The sequence below is a fragment of the Carassius gibelio genome, chromosome B12 (genome assembly GCF_023724105.1).
Source record: "Carassius gibelio isolate Cgi1373 ecotype wild population from Czech Republic chromosome B12, carGib1.2-hapl.c, whole genome shotgun sequence".
Taxonomy (NCBI): domain Eukaryota; kingdom Metazoa; phylum Chordata; class Actinopteri; order Cypriniformes; family Cyprinidae; genus Carassius; species Carassius gibelio.
The window spans coordinates 20,195,927-20,215,788 of record NC_068407.1 but is presented as its reverse complement, the minus strand read 5'-3'; the positions used below and the strand labels follow the sequence as shown (position 1 = coordinate 20,215,788).

At 38.6% G+C, this 19,862-nt stretch overlaps 3 protein-coding genes across 5 annotated transcripts in view; 2 read left to right on the top strand and 1 right to left on the bottom strand.

The window, feature by feature from the left end:
- The window catches only part of wu:fj29h11 (uncharacterized), a 48,216-nt gene extending 42,447 nt beyond the window's left edge, over positions 1-5,769 (top strand). For all 3 annotated transcript variants that reach the window (XM_052570610.1, XM_052570612.1, XM_052570611.1), the window contains 6 exons: positions 89-173; positions 1,996-2,101; positions 2,467-2,595; positions 2,722-2,907; positions 3,855-4,020; positions 4,891-5,769. In XM_052570610.1, coding sequence (XP_052426570.1) covers positions 89-173; positions 1,996-2,101; positions 2,467-2,595; positions 2,722-2,907; positions 3,855-4,020; positions 4,891-5,461 — 1,243 coding nt within the window. In that variant the 3' untranslated portion in view covers positions 5,462-5,769. The remainder of the gene's footprint in view (positions 1-88; positions 174-1,995; positions 2,102-2,466; positions 2,596-2,721; positions 2,908-3,854; positions 4,021-4,890) is intronic.
- abcc3 (ATP-binding cassette, sub-family C (CFTR/MRP), member 3) overlaps positions 1-19,862 on the bottom strand; it is a 217,967-nt gene that overhangs the window by 156,335 nt on the left and 41,770 nt on the right. The window lies entirely within an intron of this gene.
- bsk146 (brain specific kinase 146) lies at positions 6,773-19,470 on the top strand. Its single transcript, XM_052570628.1, has 4 exons — positions 6,773-7,057; positions 11,228-11,423; positions 15,035-15,237; positions 15,915-19,470. Exons 2-4 carry the CDS (start codon positions 11,252-11,254, stop codon positions 16,707-16,709), a joined length of 1,170 nt encoding a protein of 389 aa, XP_052426588.1. The 5' UTR covers positions 6,773-7,057; positions 11,228-11,251; the 3' UTR covers positions 16,710-19,470.

Sequence of the window (19,862 nt, the reverse complement as noted above, 5' to 3'; positions counted from 1 at the left end):
TGGGAAATAAACTGTGGTATCACCCATCCCTAACGTAATGTTTCTGTAGGCTCATGTTCGTAACTCATCTGTCTGTGTATTATTGCAGAGAGCTGGTGAAACTGTTCACCACAGACAAGAGCTTTGCTAAAGAGCTACAGAACTTCCTCCAGGGCCTTGTGACATGCATAAATGTGAGTATAATGTTAAAAACATTTAGTTGACGCTTTCATCCAAAGTGAGTTGCAAATGAGGACAGAAGCAATCAAACCAACTAAAGAGCAGAGATATATAAGTGCTATGACAAGTCCCGGTTAGTCTAATGCATTACACATAGCAATATTTTTGTCATTAATAAAAAAAAGTAGATAGAAAACAAATAGAATAGCGAAAGAAAGGGCCTTTAACTGAAAATGGTTAAAATTGTGTTTACTGTTGCCCTTTTGCATTATTACACACTATTTTCCTATTTAATACTATAACGCTGCTTTGACACAATCTGGATGGTTAAAATCGTATTTAACTAAAGGTGAATTGACTTTTGACTTTGAAATTCATCTGATCATCAATGACGACTCCAAGGTTCTTGGCTGTCCTTGGAGTTATTTTTGTTGCACCTAGCTGGATGGAAGAAAATTTGATGAAGTGTTGTATTGGCTGAAACTACAAGCAGTTCTGTCTTGGCATGGTTGAGTTGAAGCTGTTGGTTCTTTATCCAGCAAGAAATATTTGTTAGACATGCTGAGATGTGAGCAGCTATCGTCAGATCATCAGGATGGTATGAGAGGTAGAGTTGAGGGTCATCAACATAGCAGTGATATGAAAAGACATATTCTGACTGACAGAACCTAGTGATGCCATGTAGACAGAGAAGAGAAATGTTCCAAAAACGGAGCCTTGAGGCACCCCAGTTGCTAGATGTTGACATTGGAGTGTGGTTTAGAGTCAGAATGTGATTAGAATGAGTCTTCAGGCAGTCTGCGGAACAACAGCAGCATATTCATTCTCTCTCTCTCACACACACACACACACACACACAAGTAATGTTATCTGTTTGTCCAAGGTGACTCTGTCCTTGTTTACCAATTGTTTACAATGAGAGCTCAGACAAAATGAATGGCCTTCAAAACACTAAATGCTGCCTTTTAAGTGAATTGCTAGACTGTGTATTTTTGTTGCTGGTCTGTTGGAGTATTTCTAGGGTTTTCTCTCACCTGGTGTAATATAGACTCTTGGAGTCATTGTGATGGACGTCAGGCCAGGTGCATGAGTGACTCATCTACCAGGTGTATTCAGTTTAACACATTTAATTATAAATAATAGGGTGTTAAAATGAATTTAATTGTGCCCCGAGCCATGAATAAATTAGAAAAGAAATTAACACTAATTTATTTCTTATTAATTTATTGCTTATTAAAGGTGCACTATGTACGTTTTTACCACTAGAGGGCGCATATTCAAAACAAGCAAAGAAACAAAGGTGACTAATGTGGAATCATGGATGCAATCCAACAGGACTCGGGCAGAAATCATGTTCATGGATGAGCTTATGATTTATTAATGTCATAGTATGAAGCAGGGTGGGACTGAAAGCCATCGAAGTGAAACAAGGCCGCTGAACGAGCTTGTAGTATAGAGCGTAAATATATCAAAACTAAATTTGTGATTAGTAATATGCATTTTTCTCAGTATTTTTTTTTTTTCAGATTTTCAAATAGTTATTTCTCCGGCAAATATTGTTCTCCTAACTAACCATACATCAATGGAAAGCGTATTTATTCAGCTTTCAGATGATGTATAAATCTCAATTTGGAAAAATTGACACTTAAGACATGCATAAAAATAATGCCTGTGTGCTTAAAACCTTATTTTGACTAACATTTAAGTAGTAGGCATTTTAATCTCAAAATTTCTGTGATTCACAATTTTGCAACCCTCATTCAATGACATTAAATGACAACACAATGAAATGCTTCCATCACATGATGTTATGTGGCTTGTCTTGCTGTAACTCAGGACCGAGCTGATTTAAAGAGGTTTCTGGACAGAGAAAATGCTCCAGAACTCCCTGAAAACGAGGAACGATGGGAGGTGCCAGCGCCGGAGGAAGTAAAAGCAGACGGTAAGCATCTCTTCACGTGCCTGAACTGAGGCGATGGTAAGGGACAGACTCTCGCTCACAGAGCTCTGAACGCATCGTCTGCACAGCTGCATTTGATCCCTTTGATTTCTCCTCTAGTTTAATCTGTGCCTCTCGCCTCATTTCATCGCTCCTCTCACACGCGCACACATGCATAGTGCACATATGCTAATGGGGGTTTGCTCGCTGACATGAAAGCGCAGCTGTTGCCAAGGAGAAGGGAAGAGCTGTCTCTGCTCAGCTGCACATCAGCCACACACTTTAATAACCACTGCACAGTGAGACCTATCTGGGTCAGTTGTTGTGATGTGGCGGTTCGCCTGTAATCATCCTGCTTGTGTTTGCAGTGTCGTCTCTGGTCCGGCCGTCAGGAGACGTGCAGGAGGAGGAAATGCAGACACAACACAATAAAGAGGACCGGCTGGTTTGCTGGCCACCGAAAGCCTCTCTCAGTAAAACAGGTGGCAGCAGTTCAGGTACAGACTGTGGATGGAGACTAATGCATATATATTCAGAGCGCTGGCTCTTGCATTTGCAGCTGTATCATATCCATCTTGTGGTTATGATCAGGCTCATGATGCATGTGTGTTTTGTGGAGTCAGGCAGTCAGGCTGTTGAAGAGGTGATGAAGATGTGGCCTCCTCCTGCTGCTCCAGCTGCTCTGGGTCTCGAGAGGAGCTCGTCCAACATCAGCGTCCATCAGCGAACCACAGAGTCTCCACTGCACACCGAAACAAGAGCTCCACATGAACAGGGTCCCAGACCAAGCAGCTTCCCGCCACGATCAGGTCAGGACTGGACACTCATGTGTGTGTGTGTGTGTGTGTGTGTGTTGAAATGTATTTCTGTATGTAATGTATTTGGTTTTAAAGTGGCTTTAAACCTTATCAACAATTTTGCCAATTAGATTTAATACATTTGCAACTAAAGCACATTAGATATTTAGTTAAAAAAACTGAATATTTTTATGCTGTTTTACAGTAAGTGAACAGGAAAATTATTAGTCACTTTTATTTGCATCTGTATCAATGTATGTAGAAATAATTATAAATCTTTGCTTTTTGATTCTATAAAAACATGCCATATTTGATACATAAGTGATCAATCAAATAAATGTTTAAATGATTGATGGAAATTGATTTGTGTAAATCAAAGTTTAGCTGTGAAAAGTGCATATATGTACATTTGTCTAAAACAAAATCTGTATTGTTCAGCTCTGTTGGTCTAGCATTTTGCTCTCTTGATTCTTAAAGTTACAGATTATTTTTGTAGAATAAAAAAGAACTACCTAAAAAATTATATGGTTTAATTTAATTAATTGTTAAACAAATGAGTGCACATGAGGGAATTGCTAATAAAAAGCTAATAAAAAGGTAAAATTCTAATAAATAAATTGGACAGGATCTCCATCTCTGTATGCAGTGAATTTGCTACCAAAATCACTTTTTCATGTTGTGGACAAAGGTTTGTAACAAGAAGCACAAGGTCTCCTGCAGTTTACTGGCGAAATAAAGTTTGATGATTTAATGTTTAAAGGTGAATAATTAAGGCATAATTAGTAGTATTGTAACTTTAATAATAAAGCATTTACTATAATAAAAATTGTTTGCTTGCATGTTGTGACGGTTTATTGACATCATAGAATCTTGAATGAAGTATTAATCTCATGCAGACTTGAAGAAAATAGTTAATGTTAAAGTGGTTTGACTGATCTCTGTTTTAACTCTTTGTGAAGATGTTTGCTCAGAGCGGAGGGAGGAGTCCGTCCTGCAGGATGTCCAGTCTGTGGTCAGTCCTCAGCAGCCTGTGAAACTAAACACGGCCACAGATGAAGAAGAAACTACAGTGGACAAAACCAACCCACCGCCACCAACAGCACACGATGAACACTCAACACTGCAGTATGTTTCATTACGATTGGCTTTATTGCATTTCACATAGGGCTGTTGTTTTGACTCCTTAGTGTGGCGTGATTGATTATGGAAAAAATAACAACGTGTTTTTAGACGTTTAATGCAGCACCTGTCAAGAGCTGTCCATCATTTTACATCGATGCAGTTGCTGATGAACATGATGCACGACAATGGACTGTGTGAAGAAGCCTATTAGAATGCAGTCTATAACTCGAGATGCAAAAAATGGCCGTGTTATTTTTTAATACTACAGTTCTATAAATGAGAAAATACTATTAGGTTGCATTTTAAGCTCAGTATTGTCTGTTTTAATTTTGACAACGAAAATAGTTCTAATCAAAGCCACATCAGAACTGTTGAGCAACACACAGCGGTGATTCGTTACTGAATGAATGCTTGTTTTTGAACAAACAGTGAGTGGATGATTCAATGACTCAATTAAATCTTAGTTTTTCAAACTGTTTCATAAAAAAATATATAATTCGTAGTTTAATATTGAATTTCAAACATTTATGCAATGCGGAATTAAACAATTCCATTCTAAAGCTACGTTCAATGCTTATCTCAATTAAATTAAATGTATGCATTTAGCAGATGCTTTTATCTAAAGCGACTTCCAGTGCATTCAGGCTAACATTTTTTACCGAATGTGTTCCCTGGGAATCGAACCCACAACCTTCTGTGCTGCTAATGCAATGCCACAGGAACACTGATCACTTAACGCAATAATGAATTTAAATTATCTTTTTTTGGGGGGGGGGGGGGTAAAAACATTTTGCATCATGCAAGTAATATTATGGTTTAAAATATGAATTGCATGACCGACCAAATTTCAATGCATGATTTCGTTATTTCCAGAAGCCAAAATCCAGCCCAGGCCCCAGAGATTGTGTTAAGCCAGTTCCAGGGAGCTGAAGCCCTGCAGCGTCCACCCATGACTCTGGACAGCGCCGTCTGGAGCAAAGCCATGGCTCCGGAGGAAGTGCTGGAAGATCTGAAGCTGGATTGCACCATGCCTCAAACCCTAGTGCTGCCTCAAGACAAAGAAGACACGGCCAGCATCGGACAGTGGGGAGAGCAGCTGGTTCACTCCTTCCTCACGCACTGGAAAGAGAACGGCGGCCCCAGTCAAATCACCTGGTTCAACGAGAAAGGAGAGAGCGGCCGTGCATGCGACTTCAAGCTGACCTTCACAAATAACGGCAGCACGCAAGAAGTCTTCGTGGAGGTGAAGACGACGGTCAGGCGAGAGCGACACTTCATCCACATGTCTGCGAACGAGCTGGATCTGGCACTGAAGGAGAAGGAGCGATATCACATATACCGAGTGTACGGCGCTGGAGATGTGCAGCACGTTCGTCTCTGTCGCATCAAGAATCTGGCGCAGCATCTGCACTCCAAGTCTCTGGAATTGTTTTTATTCGTGTAGCCATCTTAAAATCTGGAGTTGTTTTAGAATAAAATGTATAATTCTGCCAGTTTTGCACTCTCTATTGTTTAATTATTTTAATTTTATTTGTAACTACTGATACTGTTTGTACTGATATGTGCGATTGCACGATTTTAGTGGCCAGTTATAGTTAAACGTTTTAAAGAATCAACATTTTCTCTACTCACGTTTTTGGTCATGTATTCCGAGCACAGGTTTTGCATTGATTCTGTCATAAGCTCTATTGTAAAAGTATAACTTTTTGGATTGCTGTAATCAGTTCCGTAAATAAATGTTCTGAAAATGAAGAGATTTGGAATGGTTTCACTCTTTGATCTTTAAGGACACAACTAACAGAGAACGTTCCTCCAAACATTCTATCAGTAATTTTAGTAGAACGTTCATTTAGAATGTTAGCACAAAAACATTTATACATCAATCATGGAACATTTTTCTGAAATGTTTAAGTTTGTATAATTTATTTAAACATGAACACTAATTTCAGATGGTTCAGAGAACATTCAAAAGTAATGATCAAGTTTGCAAAATGCTAAAATGCAACATTCCCTTAAATAATGTTCATACAACCAAAAAATAAAAAAGACAATTGGAAATTTTTAACCCTCTACTTGTTCCAAATGTATTAGTTTATTTCTTTTGTTGATCACTTAAGATTTTCTAAAGAATGTTGGTAACCAAACAGCTGACGGTTGCCATTGACTTATAGAATAGAAAAATAAATGCCATGGAAGTCAATGACTGCTTGCAGCTGTTTGGTTACCAATATTCTTCAAAATGACTTATTTTGTGTTCAGCAGGAGGAAGGAACTTTTAAAGGGTTCTCTGGCGAAAGATCATGTTGCTGGATCTGATTGTTTTCACATGATGTCATAAGAGGTTGTTGTCTTTAAGGAACTGATGTAATGTCTGAAATAGTGATTTCAGTCTCTTTAAAGGAATTTTCCCATTTCCAAAACAAGTCCGGCTATGTGACTGACATCTGTGGTGCACCATTGATTACTGAACGTTCTAGAAACGAAACTGATTGGCCTTTAGTTTGTATTTAAAATACAAACAAACAAAAAATAAATTATATATTTTCCCACTGGCACTGAACATTAAAATACACATAGTTCTAAACGTGCAGCCTTAAATTTCAAGCTAAATAAAAAAACTAAGACTAATAAAGCTAAGCTTTCAAAAATAAAAAGACATATTTATACGAATAAAATGGTTTTAAAATATACAGCCTCAGCGACCTGACGCGACGGAGTGACTCGTGCTGCTATTGGCTGACGCTCGCAGTGGGTGGAGTGTAGTCAGGTGACGCGAGTGAGTGACCTGCGCTCTTACTGGCTGATGCGTGCAGTGGGCGGGGCTTCGTCTGCCCGTCTCGGAAGCCGTGATTTCTCTAGTCTTGGTGAGATGAGATCCGCACCGGTGAATGACAAGATGCGGCGGAGCGACTGATTCCCAGCAGCACCGAGACACAGATGCGCGGAAGAGAGAGACACGACACTGCACCGTGAGAACAGACTCTCACTGCGGGATTTCTGCCTCGAAACAGAAGAACTGCGGCTCTGGACGGATTTCATGGTGAGTGCCTTCCGCTTGGTTTGTCAACATTATTATCATATTGCAGCAACTGATATATTCTGACGTGGAATTGATGCATAAAGCTCAATCAAAAACGACTCACGTATCCTGCTCATTACTGAAGGATTGATGTTATAATTACCCGAGGTTACCGTTTCCAGACGACCTTAATAAGCACTGCAGAAGAATGTTCTTATGATGCCAGTAAAAATAAATAAATAATTTATTAATAAAAATTTAAGCATGAACATGAGCAATGCAATTATTATTATTGTTTTTCTTGTTATTATTCGCTTGGTACAGCGAATTGGATGATTAATAATAATAATAATAATAATAATAATGAAAATGTGTGTGTGTGTGTGTGTTTATTTTATATGCATTGGACCTATGGATACATTTCCAATTGTCCTGTTCACCATGTAAACGTATTCTCCCTTCAAGAAGTGTGTGTGTGTGTGTGTGGCTGCAGACTGCAGGCAGCACTGTGTGTGTGTGTGTGTGTGTGTGTGTGTGCTGCTGCTGTTGTTCTCAGTGCGGATAGGATGAGTCTGCAGGTATCCGCAGGTCACCCAGAACTGAAGAGCATTAAATGGATGCTGTCAGAGTCCGGATGAGTAATGAGCAGACCGGTCTGGGGAATAAGAGTGTTTAGATGCTGATCTCCTCTGGTGGACGCTGGACAGCAGTGCAATCTACATTCCCCGGCTCTGAGCTCTGCTGCTGAATGCAAACACAGACTCATGCAATGCTTCAGTTCTGCACATTGTTTTTCTGTTTGATAGAGACAGACCGATCTCTGTTTGCACATGCCTGCCGGACAACAACCACACATCCGCCCTGTGCATTCTGGGAAACAAACGTTAATGTGCGATATGGGATTTGCTGGCTTGATTGTCTTTCACACCCCTGTGGTTTGAACACAAGGTGTGAGAGTCACAGTTGTTCATTCCACACAACCTCCTGTTCACTGGATATTTACAGCATTGTCCAACATCTTACAGTCGTCCACATGCTCATGTGCATTTTTTGACATGTATTGTTAAAAACTAAAATTTTCCAGTTGTATTCTGAGGTGCCATTGCATGTTATTGACTATAGTTGCATGTTATGTTTAAAAAGTACTATAGTATACTGTCATTATACCATGGTACTGCCACAGTAATTGACTTTTGGTGTTTACACTGTGAGTCTTTTTAATTTAAATGTCTTATGAAATATGTTTGGAAATTGAAAAGCTTAATTGTGAAACGATGACTTTGAAGAGCTAATGCACATTTGAGAAAGACTGAACCGTAGAAATGGATTAAATGGACAGTATTTAAAATCTAAATACTGAGAAAATCGCTTTTAAAGTTGTCAAAATGAAGTTCTTAGAAATGCATATTACCAATCAAAAATTAAGTTTTAATATATTTATGGTAAGAAATGTATAAAATATCTATAGATCACATGGAACATAATCTTAATGATTTTTTGCCATAAAAGAAAAATTGATAATTTTGACCCATACAATGTATTTTTTGGGCTATTGCTGGAAATACCCAAGTGACTAAAGACTGGTTTTGTGCTCCAGGGTCACATATTAGTTGCAAAGGTCAAATGTCATGTGACTCTTCTCTGTCAGCAAATGCTTGGCTTTCTACCAGTCTTCCATCGTGTGTGTGTGTGTGTGTGTGTGTGTGTGTTTTGCAAGCAAGTCCAGAAAGGCAAGTCTTTCAGGGTTAGTGAAGAAAACAAGCGGGTCTGTAGGGAAAAATGCACAGCTACTTTCCCAAACCCCGCTGAGTCCTGCAGAGCGGCAGCGACATGAATATTCTAGTGTGGAAGCACTGAGAGAGAACAGAGAGATTAAAGGCCCATGTTTCACCTCCCTTGACTTTCCCTTCCTTTTCTTTCCTCTTGTCTGCGTTTTCCTGGCTGCGGATGCGATAACCGCGGAGCGAGCAGAATGACAAAATAGCTGGCGCATGGGAATAAATGAGCCGTTACCGTTTCACGCTTTTAAACGACTGTCTAATGACGAGAAACAGAGGAAGTCTGTGCCTGCTTTGTGTGCAAAGAACGTCCTGTACCATAATGTGTACATCAGCATGTCAAAGTTGGACATTACAGCAGAGATATTCTATATTTGCATCTCTCTGCCTTGAGCCACACAGACTCGCTCGCAGATTTGACCTGGTGAGTCATATTGCACCAGCCCAGCTTCCAGCTTCTCTTTATGAAGTCCTGGTTACGAATCTGTCTGATTTGCAGACTGCGTTTGGAGTCTGTTTAATAAAGTATCCTGCAGGTCATGAGTGAGGGATTTGAACAAGCCTCAAGTGTTTAGCTTGCAACTTGTCATGCACCATTAATGTGAAAGACAGCTGAAGTCTTAACAGTGTTTGTTAAGGAGAGGTGAGTTATCTAATCATCCACTCTTAGCACCTTAGCAACCCACATTTCTGTGCCCTGGCAACCACCCAGATCACCATAGCTTTGCATTGTTCAGAAATATGCATTGATGTTTCGTGTGCATGCAGAAGGAAGGTGTCATGACATGTAATGTGTGATGCAGGTGTCAATCGATAACATAAGCTGTGAATAAGAAAGTCTGTTTATTACTGTGAAATGGCTTTGAAACATCCTGCATTGTGTAAAGTGCTATCGAAATAAATGTGAGTTTACTTGACATCACGGCTGCCAAGCACTTCTGCTCCACTGGCAGTAACTAATGGTTTATGCTATTGAGGGACGGATGGGCTGTGATTCAGGCATTATGTATCACTGTTTTCCAATGTAATATTAAGATCAGAATGAGTGGACTTGGCTGGTGTATAAACCAGATTGAGTAATTGGGGGTAATTTAACTATTTGGACAACATCAAACAACGGTTGTGGCTGATAAGGTTAGTTCCGGTCCTTGAATCTGATTGGCTGAGAGTTTTCTTTCTGCAGGTTGCAGCTTTACTCAAGTTAGGTGGCTTGAACTAATTCAAAAGTCTGATTAATTTGGGAATGAAACTGATGACAGAATCACTGAATCATTCGATCAACTGTCTCTGTCCAAGACATTGACTCATTTGAGAAGAGTTGTTGAATCATTCATTTAAACGATTTGTTGAAAAGCACTTATTCAGACAAAATCAAACAAGTGAGTCATTGAATCATTTGTTCATCTGATTCATCAAAAATCACAGATTTTTTTAGAAATAAATCAAGTCAATGAAACATTCACTCAGTTAATTTGTTCAGAAACACTGATTAATTTGGGAATTAAACAACTGATCGAGTTGTAGAATCACACAACCAACTCATCAAAACACTGATTCATTCAGGGATAAATCAGCAGAGTGAGTCATTGAATCACTCACACAACCAACTCATCAAAACACTGATTCATTCAGGGATAAATCAGCAGAGTGAGTCATTGAATCACTCACACAACCAACTCATCAAAACACTGATTCATTCAGGATTCACTGATTCATTATTCATTCAAACTTTTTATTCAAAACACTGATCTGTGTGTTGCTCAGTAACACGTCATGTAATAGATCTGTATGTGTGTGTGTCGTTCTGTAATGGAGGAGAAACAGACAAAGTAATTGGCAATTTTGTGTTTAAAATTCACTGAAGTTATTGAATGGTACGTGATAAATATTGCATATATGTGTAATATCGAGCAATTCTTCTAGGTTTTCTCTTTATGCTGATAGTTAGATATTCTTCCGTTGAATCTCAAGAGGCATTTTGGATCGTCTTTAAATCACATGATCAGTAGGATGATGCAGAACAAATGTGATGTAACAAATACTAAAAAACTAATTTGACCATCTTATTCAGTCGGTTACGCAACAGCTGGTCAGATCTGACTTGTAAACAGTCGAGCTCTGCTTTAAAATTGAGCAAAATGATAAATATTCAAGACGGACCCTTCGAAGTCCAGACGATTATAATATTGCATAAGCCACTGCACCCAAACACTGCGAGAGCGAGACTGCTGAGGCATGAAGCGCTGAAGAGATCAGCAGGTTAGATGTGGGGAAGTGAAATCCCTCTTCTCCGAGGACGTGTCCCTTATCTGCAGGATAATTACATTCCCTGCGGCAGACCCCTGCTCAGTCCTCAGCAGAGGAAGGCGGCTCCTAAATTGAAATGCGTTGTTTCTTGTTCTCTGTGTTGCAGTAAAGCAGAGCGACCATCAGCAGAATGAGCTCCTCTCCCGTTGTCTCACGCGTGTCCGTCGACATCCTGGAGGAACTGCAGCTCTTCGCAGCTCAAAACCTGGAGAAGGTGGAGGTCAACAAATACTATGAAGTGATCCGGGAGCTGGGGAAGGGCACCTACGGGAAGGTGGACCTCGTCATCCATAAGATCAGAGGTACAGCACAGATACAAACCAGCGGTTAACTAAAACCACACAAAACATTTACACTACATTAAAATAAACATAAATTAAGTCAAATAGTTGATCGTTTTTTATTTCATTCATTTGTCAAGGCAGCATTTCTCATTTCATTTGGTATAAATTTAAGCATTAAAACTAAAAAAACTACCTCAATTATAATAGTTATCTTAAAAAAAAATAAAAAATTGTCACTCTATTTAACCAAGAAAATGTAAATAACACATTTGCAATACGTAAAAACGAATATAAATTTTACATACAGTATATGAAAGTATTGAAGCACATTATTAGAATTTTAAGTTCTAATCATCCACATTTGTATATATATATATATATATATATAATAAAAGTTTAAAACACTTTAAACACCTAAAACAGTTTAACACTTTAATTACTGTATTTTTCGGACTATTAAGTCGCACCTGAGTATAAGTCGCATCAGTCCAAAAATACATCATGATGAGGAAAAAAAACATGTATAAGTCACACCGGACTATAAGTCGCATTTATTTAGAACCAAGAACCAAGAGAAAACATTACCGTCTACAGCCACGAGAGGGCGCTCTATGTCTTCAGTGTAGACTACAGGAGAACTGAGCAGCACATAGCGCCCTCTCATGGTTGGAGACGGTAATGTTTTCTCTTTGTTCATGTCAAATTAATTTTGATTAATAAGTCGCACCTGACTATAAGTCGCAGGACCAGCCGTAATGCCGTTAACTCACTGGCCCCGCCCCCAGACCTGTGTCATCTTACATTTCATACAGTTGACTGCTGACTAATATGATGCAGGCCAACAACTTCATGAAAGCAGTTATGCCCTACAATTCCAGATATTTAGTTTTTGTCTCATAGTTATATCACACGATATCACACCAGCATGGAGAGCAGTTTTACATGATTTCTGATTTTGTCCTGAATATCACAAGTTTTTTATAAAACAGTTCAGTAAATAAGAAGTTAATATTGTGTTATATTTTAAATACAATATTATGCTTTTGCTCAATTTTGCAGAGAAATATAACCTTTAAGACATAGCAGAACTGTTGCTCGTCTCTGAATAAAACAGAGGTGTATAGTTTCTGAATGAATCTGTGTTTTGAATGAATCGTGTGAATCAATGATTCAAAAACTCATTCATAAGAGAGCCGTTTACTTCATTCCTGAATGAATCATCCATTTGAACGAATCAAATCTCTCATAAAGAAATTTAACACCACCTGCTGGCAGATTTAGTTTCTTATTTAGTGTAAGTAAAACGTTAAAGGGATGGTTCATTTAAAAAAAAAAAAACTAAATAAATAAAAATCTATCATTTACTTATCCTTACTTATCGTTTCAAACCTTTCTTTTTTGGAACATAAAAGAAGGTATTTTGAAGAAGACTTTGAAGACCATGAGATGATTTTATGTTCAATAGTTCGTTGTGGCCTAAATATTTATGTGTAGTAAATGTTGAATCAAACGAAAGGGTATTAACGACAGGGGCGGAGCGGGGGGGTGGCTAATTGGGCTTAAGCCCCGAATGTTTTGTCAAAAGACCCGAATCTTTTAGGTTTTTAAAAATAATTTCAACTTTGTTTAATTTCCTCTCAGTCTTTCTGACTGGAGCGGCAAAAAATGAAACAAAAGCACATACCGTGCGTGGTGGCGGACGGTAATGCATCGCGCATCACTCAGCTTGTTTGCCAACTGCCAATAAAAACTAACGAAGAAGAATATAAATCTTCTTCGTCGTTGTCATCAGGGGCTGGCGGGCTATTGTTACTATAGTTACTACTATTGTTACTGGCGGGCTACTGTTTTTCACCGGCTAACCGGCTGAAGTTATGGACATAACAAAGTTTTTTATACGGAACACTAACAATAAACCTCACCGGCCAGAGAGAGATTCAGAAGCAGCGTCAGACGAACCGCGGACAATAGAAATAGAAGAAAGTGTGTAGGAGGAAAAGAATGGAGAGTGAAAAAGTAGCAAAAGAATGGAGATACTTAATATGCTAGTTACTAAATAAGTTAGATATACAGAATTTTCTGAATGATTAATAGCTTTTTACATGTATATATTTAATATAAGTTCGGAGAAAGGAGATAAGTCTGAAAATGAGCAAGGAGGAAAAATAATTGAGTGAAGAGGCAAGGACCCGGAGGGGAGTGAGAAAGAAGTGAAAAGCAGAAGTTAAGAGAAGGAGAGAGGAGAAAAATGTGCAAAGAGGAGTGGAGAAATAGAGAAGATGACAAGTGGAAGTCTGGATTTGAGGAGTGGATTAGAAAGGGATAAGTGAGGGAGAAAGCAAAGAAAATAAAGGAGGATGGAGGAGGACATAAATGAAGGAGAGAAAATAAAAAGATAATGGTCTGGTGATGAGGAGGAAAAATAAGTGAGTGAAGAGGCGAGGACACGAATACACATGTGGAGCAGGAGAGGCTGGAGGACGAGGAGAAGAGATGATGAGGGGAGTGAGAAAGAAGTGAAAAGCAGAAGTTAAGAGAAGTTAGTCAAACAAATAAAGTTCCGTAACACAGTAATATATGGTCATGTTGTTTATCATACTGTGCTATTTCCCAAAGAAATATCATATCATTTTAGTAAATGTTATTCTGTTGGCCTGATATTCGATTCAGAGTATTGAAGAGCACATTTACTTGGCACTGCAGCATTTGCTGTTTGCTAGTAGAGCAGCCTAAATTATTATGGCATGGATTCTGATGTAGCAAATTTGTCAGCTAAGCACAAACTAAACAGAACTGAACTCTTAAGATTAGTAATGATGTTTACACCAAATTCCAATATTTCCTATGTAGGCTTATAGGCTAACTAAAAAATAGTCAGATAATGGTTGCCTCTTTTTAGTTGCCATGGGTGAAAATGAGTCACCCTTAACATTTTTGGTGTTTTGGATTCACTATAGCTGGAGAACAATTAAATACAAAATAGGTTGTAGGCTCTAGTCTACTGGGTGATTTTTTTTTCCCCAGATAGTGTATAGATTTTTAGGCATTCTATTATCTCAAACAGCATCCAAAATAGTGCATTTAGCTAACGTATGGGGGGAAAAAATCTCCCCGGGGGAGTTTGCCCCTGGACCCCCCTAGGTTTGGGCTAAGCCCCGAATGTTTACATTGTCTGCCTCCGCCCCTGATTAACGATATGTTATTTTGCAGTTAATTTATTAAATAAATTGTATAAATTAAGGCTCGGCAAGTTAACGCGTTATCGAGTTAACTAATTAATTGATGTACGCGACAAATATTTTACCGTGCGTTAACGCAGTTTTTTATTATTATGAAAAGAATGCAACGGGCTCATAATCATGACTTTATAAGTTGGAAATTAAGAAAGTAATTTTTATAAAAGTGCATTGTTAACATTATTGTGAGATGATAACAGATGTTCTGAAATTAATGCATACAAGAAAAACACATTGAAAGAAACAATGCATATATAGAACATATCTATATTTCTATACAAATTCAAACATATTCTCAGTTTGTGAATACCTAATTGTTTAGATTTATTTATTTCTGTTTAAAACTAGGGCTAAATAAATCACCCGTCATGTTTTGTTTCTCTCAACCCATAGGTACCAAGATGGCTCTGAAGTTTCTAAAGAAGAAAACAACCAAGCTGAAGAGTTTCTTGAGAGAGTACAGCATCTCGCTCTATCTGTCTCCATGCCCCTTCATCATCAACATGTTTGGCATTGCTTTTGAAACAGAGGAATACTATGTTTTTGCGCAGGAATATGCGCCGTCCGGTGACCTGTTCGATATCATTCCACCACAGGTAATGCAGCGACAATTAACGAGCATAATGCACATGAATAAAGCAAAATCATTTCTTTCAAAATCAATGTTGATTTAGTCAATAAATGTCAGGTTTGCAAAATCAATAAATTCTGAACAAATTCAGTTCAACTGTATTTCTGAATTGTCACATCTATTGTTGAATGGATTTAGTGTAACAACTCTTAATCTTGCAGTTTATCAGTAATGAAATTCAGTTTAATCTGTAAAGCAGCTCTACAGAAGACAAAAGTCATTATTCAGATCAATTCTATTCAATGTGGATTCAATTTGCTTCATGTTTTGTTCTCATCTGATAGAGTCAGTGCAGTTATTACTAGATATTTTATTTGAAACAATATATTTACAAAACATAATATGTAATTTCAGCACGTGATTGTGGGTGACCTGCCATTTACTCAACATTATATCATTCAAAACCTTTCTGAATTCCTTCTGTCGAGCACGAAAGAAGATTTTAAAGAATGTGCCGAGTGTTTTTTCCTTTCTATGGAAGTCAGTAGTTCTTTTTTTTTTAAAATATCTTCTTTGATGTTCCAGAGATTGGATTACAGAATTTTCAAGTGAACTATTCCTTTAAATCTTGCTTAATACAATCTCTGAATGTGATGATGGTTGTTGTGTGGGTGACTGATTCTTCTCAATCTTCTTGCTCAGGTGGGTTTGCCGGAGCCAGTGGCGAAGCGCTGCGTCCATCAGGTGGCCATCGCTCTAGATTACCTGCACTCCAAAAAACTGGTGCACAGAGACATCAAGCCCGAGAACATCTTAATCTTTGACAAGGAGTGTCGCAAGGTCAAGCTGTCGGACTTCGGCATGACGCGGCGTGCCGGCTCGCCGGTGAAGCGTGTGAGTGGCACCATCCCGTACACGGCCCCTGAGCTCTGCGACACGACCAAGCACGAGGGCTTCTGCGTGGATTACAGCACAGACGTGTGGGCCTTCGGAGTGCTGCTGTTCTGCATGCTGACTGGGAACTTCCCCTGGGAGAAGGCCATGCCGTCCGACACTTTCTACGAGGAGTTTGTGCGCTGGCAGAGGCGGCGGAGCGGCACGGTGCCGTCCCAGTGGCGCAGGTTCACAGACGAAGCCCTGCGCATGTTCCGAAAGCTCCTGGCCCTCGAGCAGGAGCGCCGCTGCTCCGTCAAGGAGGTGTTAGCGCATTTTGTCCACCGTTGGATGCTGGATGGCCAGGCTAGCGGAAGCCACCATCAGGATGCGCTGAACTCTTCGTCCGAGGAGGAGGAGCTACTGGTGGACCGTATGAAGCAGCAGACCCTGTCTCCGACGGCTTCCAAGACCAATGGCATGGAGTCGGGAGCAGCTCACCACTTCACCTCCGTGTCCACGAACAGCTCCGTGTCTTCCACCAACAGCTACGAGCGCTCGGCCAGAGACAGCCCACCAAGCAGCCGCATCCTGGTCACAACGCCGATAGAGATCTGCGTGTAGAGATCCAATTGCTGGTGAAATTAATGCGCACACAAGCAGACGAATCTATAAGAGACTCTCATGTGTATCTGGAACGGAGTCTGTTATAACTAGGGCTGCACGATAAATCGCATGCGATTGTCCTGCGCATCTCGTCAGTAAAGCCGACTCTGTGATTAGTAGTAAATCTCCATCAAGTGCTTTCAGATGGAGCACCGTTAAATACACATAGCTGTAGTTCACTGACAAGCTACGCAATATCGCATTCGTAATTTTTATGTATTGAGTGATCCATCTGAAAGAATATGATGGAGATTTACTACTAATCACAGAATCGGCTTTACTGACGAGATGCGCAAGACAATAGCAGGCGATTTATCGCACAGCCCTAGTTACAACGCAAAAAATTACTAACTTATTCTGTTCGATTCTCCGGTCGGCTCGACTAACATTCCTATCAGAGATTTGCATCTAGAAACGGTCTGCGAAGAAGCGTTAGGTTGTGCATTCTAAAGACCCATCCACGCCAAGAACGATTACTATAACGATAAATATATTTATCTCCACACATCAACTGACGTTCTGTTTATTTTAAGTGTGCTGCTGTTTTGTCGTCAGCTGCTTTAAATGCTCAACTTTTATAAAGTCAGATGTATTCTGATTGGCTATAAAAAAAAATGTATTTGTTTATTTATTTGTTATCACAATGATATCAGAAGTAACATTAGCAAATTTCTGAAAGTTAATGTATAATATAATGTTGTCATATCTTAACTGGAATGTAAGTAAAAAAGAAAAATCATTCTGAAAGTGATTAGAATGATATTGTTTTCTTGGTCCAGCTAACACTGTATCAAAAAATGTAAAATGTATCAGAAAATGACACATCGCACATGGAATGTTTTTCTTAAACATTGTAGTCGGACATTCATCTTTTAAATGTTAACGTTTTGTTCAGAGAATATTCAAAAGTAACGTTCTTATGTTTTTGAAATGATACAATGGAACCGTTTTTTTAGAACACCAGACATTTTCAAAACATAAAAAAATGGAACATTCAGAAATGTTCTGAGAACATATTTTTCTGAAACGTCATAGTTATCGTTATCATCTTTGGTGTGAATGGACCTTTACTCATGGATAAGCAATGAACCAATAAATGAGTGGATTGAACATTTGAATCCAGTTCAAGCTCAAAGAAGCTTGGGGGAAGAATTTCGAGGGCTTCCCCAAATTGTCTCTAAAGCAATATATGAAAGCAAAGAAAAAAAAGGAAGGAGAATATCTGGGATTGTCATTCTTGTGAGGAATTCATCAAATAAACATTTCAGTGACTAAGCAAACAGTGAGATCTGGGACATTGACATTGATATTTGGTGTGGTAATATGTGAGTGAGTTTGTGTGCGTGTTTGAGATTATTTGAAGCCTGGAGTACAGTGCGTGCAACCCAAAAAAAGCTTTTCCAGAGGTTCACGACACTCATCATGATCACGTGACATTTTTGCATGTACTCGAAATGTGTATAAATCTGACTTGTAGACTGTTGTTTTGAATTGAATTAATTTATCAGGATTCTTAGTATTCAGAAATATCTATTTTTTCAGTTGCTATGTTGTGATTAACAAACATCGATATTTTTCATTTAATTCTAGTACTTTAGCACAGTTGTGCCAAACTTATTTTTTAATGTGATGTTCTTGTGGCAGATGTGAAGGTCCACTTCTAATCCATGATGAACATGAATTTAAAACATGGTAACACGGAAGTTTATTCACAATGTTTAGAAGTATTTTTTTTTATTTCTGGGCGCTCGGCTTTGATTGCTTAACGAGTCGGACCTTGTGCACTGGTATTTGAAGACTGACAGGTTGAAAAGATGTATTTTTGCCTACTGTACAATTTTGTTTTCTTGGTGTTCCCCTTTTAAAGTCTTATATTTTTTCTACATTGGTTTAAACGGAATCTCAAAACAGAGTGCAGGTGTGCACAATCATTCACGTTCTAATAACTGCATGACCACTATGAAAAAAAAAAAAAACATTTCAGATATGTGAGAATTACTGTAATGTGAATATTTTTGCTGTCAGAATTTCTTGCATAATGTTTCAGGGTGAAATTGTAGTAGATGACGTAGGGCGAAACATCCAGCCAGCCAATTGAATTGTTCGTTTTGTTGTTGTGTTTGTGTACTGTTGTTGTTGTTGTTGTTGTTAATTTCTCACTGATCAAGAACTACCTGATTGAAACACCTCACACCTGTGCTGCTTCTGTCAGGTACTGGAAGCGATTATTTTCCGGCAAGGTTGAATAGAAGGTCTTACTAAGATGTTCAAGGCCTTGGAGACATGCAAAAGGTTTTTTTTTTTATTGGAATTGGTGTTTTATTTTACGCTACATGTCTGCATGAGCTTTCAACATGTATTGGGAGTATGCTCTGAGAAAAAAAAAAGGTTAGCTATAGTCGCATCGAAGTCTTTGCATCAAAAGTGGCCAGTCAGAGCATAAATATCCTGTTCTTACATATCGTAGACATGCAGCTCTGCTGGAAACTACACATACTGACCATCAAACGCCTTTCAGCAGTGCTTGACCTTGTTTTAGGAACGAATGGAAAGACCTGGAGATTTTATGATTGGTCAGCCTTTGTCGTGCTGAAGCGTTTTGATTTCATTAGCTATCAGTGGGCTTTCAGTCATCCAAACCGTCTAAAATCTGTCTTTGCAATACAACTGTCTTCCTGTAAGTGCAGATTTATTCAGAAATAAATCTTGACAGAAATGAGCACTCGTTTGTTTTTCTAGGTTTGAATGACTGGTTTTGATAATGTTATGACTCTATAATCTCACAATTTAGAACGCCAATTTAGCGTCACTTTGCAATTCAGATTTTTTTTCTTTCTCAGAATTCCAAGTCCTTAGAAGTCTGGGTTTAATTTTTATAATTCAATTTTTTTTCTTGTAATTCTGAGTAAACATCTTGAAAGTCTGACTTTTTTCCTCAGAATTATGTTTTTATTTTTAATGGAATGAGTTCACATTTCACAGTTCAGATTTTTATTTCTCTTAATTCTTAAATTTCACAATTGTGACTTTTCTTCTTTCTTGGAATTCCGAGTTAGAATTTTAAATTTTGTTGTTGCAATCCTGGCTTCTTTTCTTGGGATTTCTTGCAAT

Excerpts from the sequence above, each read along its gene's own strand:
- bsk146 (XM_052570628.1), top strand. The coding sequence starts at position 11,252 with ATGAGCTCCTCTCCCGTTGTCTCACGCGTGTCCGTCGACATCCTGGAG. Across the intron at positions 11,424-15,034 it reads CGTCATCCATAAGATCAGAG|GTACCAAGATGGCTCTGAAG; the intron begins GTACAGCACAGA and ends CTCAACCCATAG. Across the intron at positions 15,238-15,914 it reads TCGATATCATTCCACCACAG|GTGGGTTTGCCGGAGCCAGT; the intron begins GTAATGCAGCGA and ends CTTCTTGCTCAG.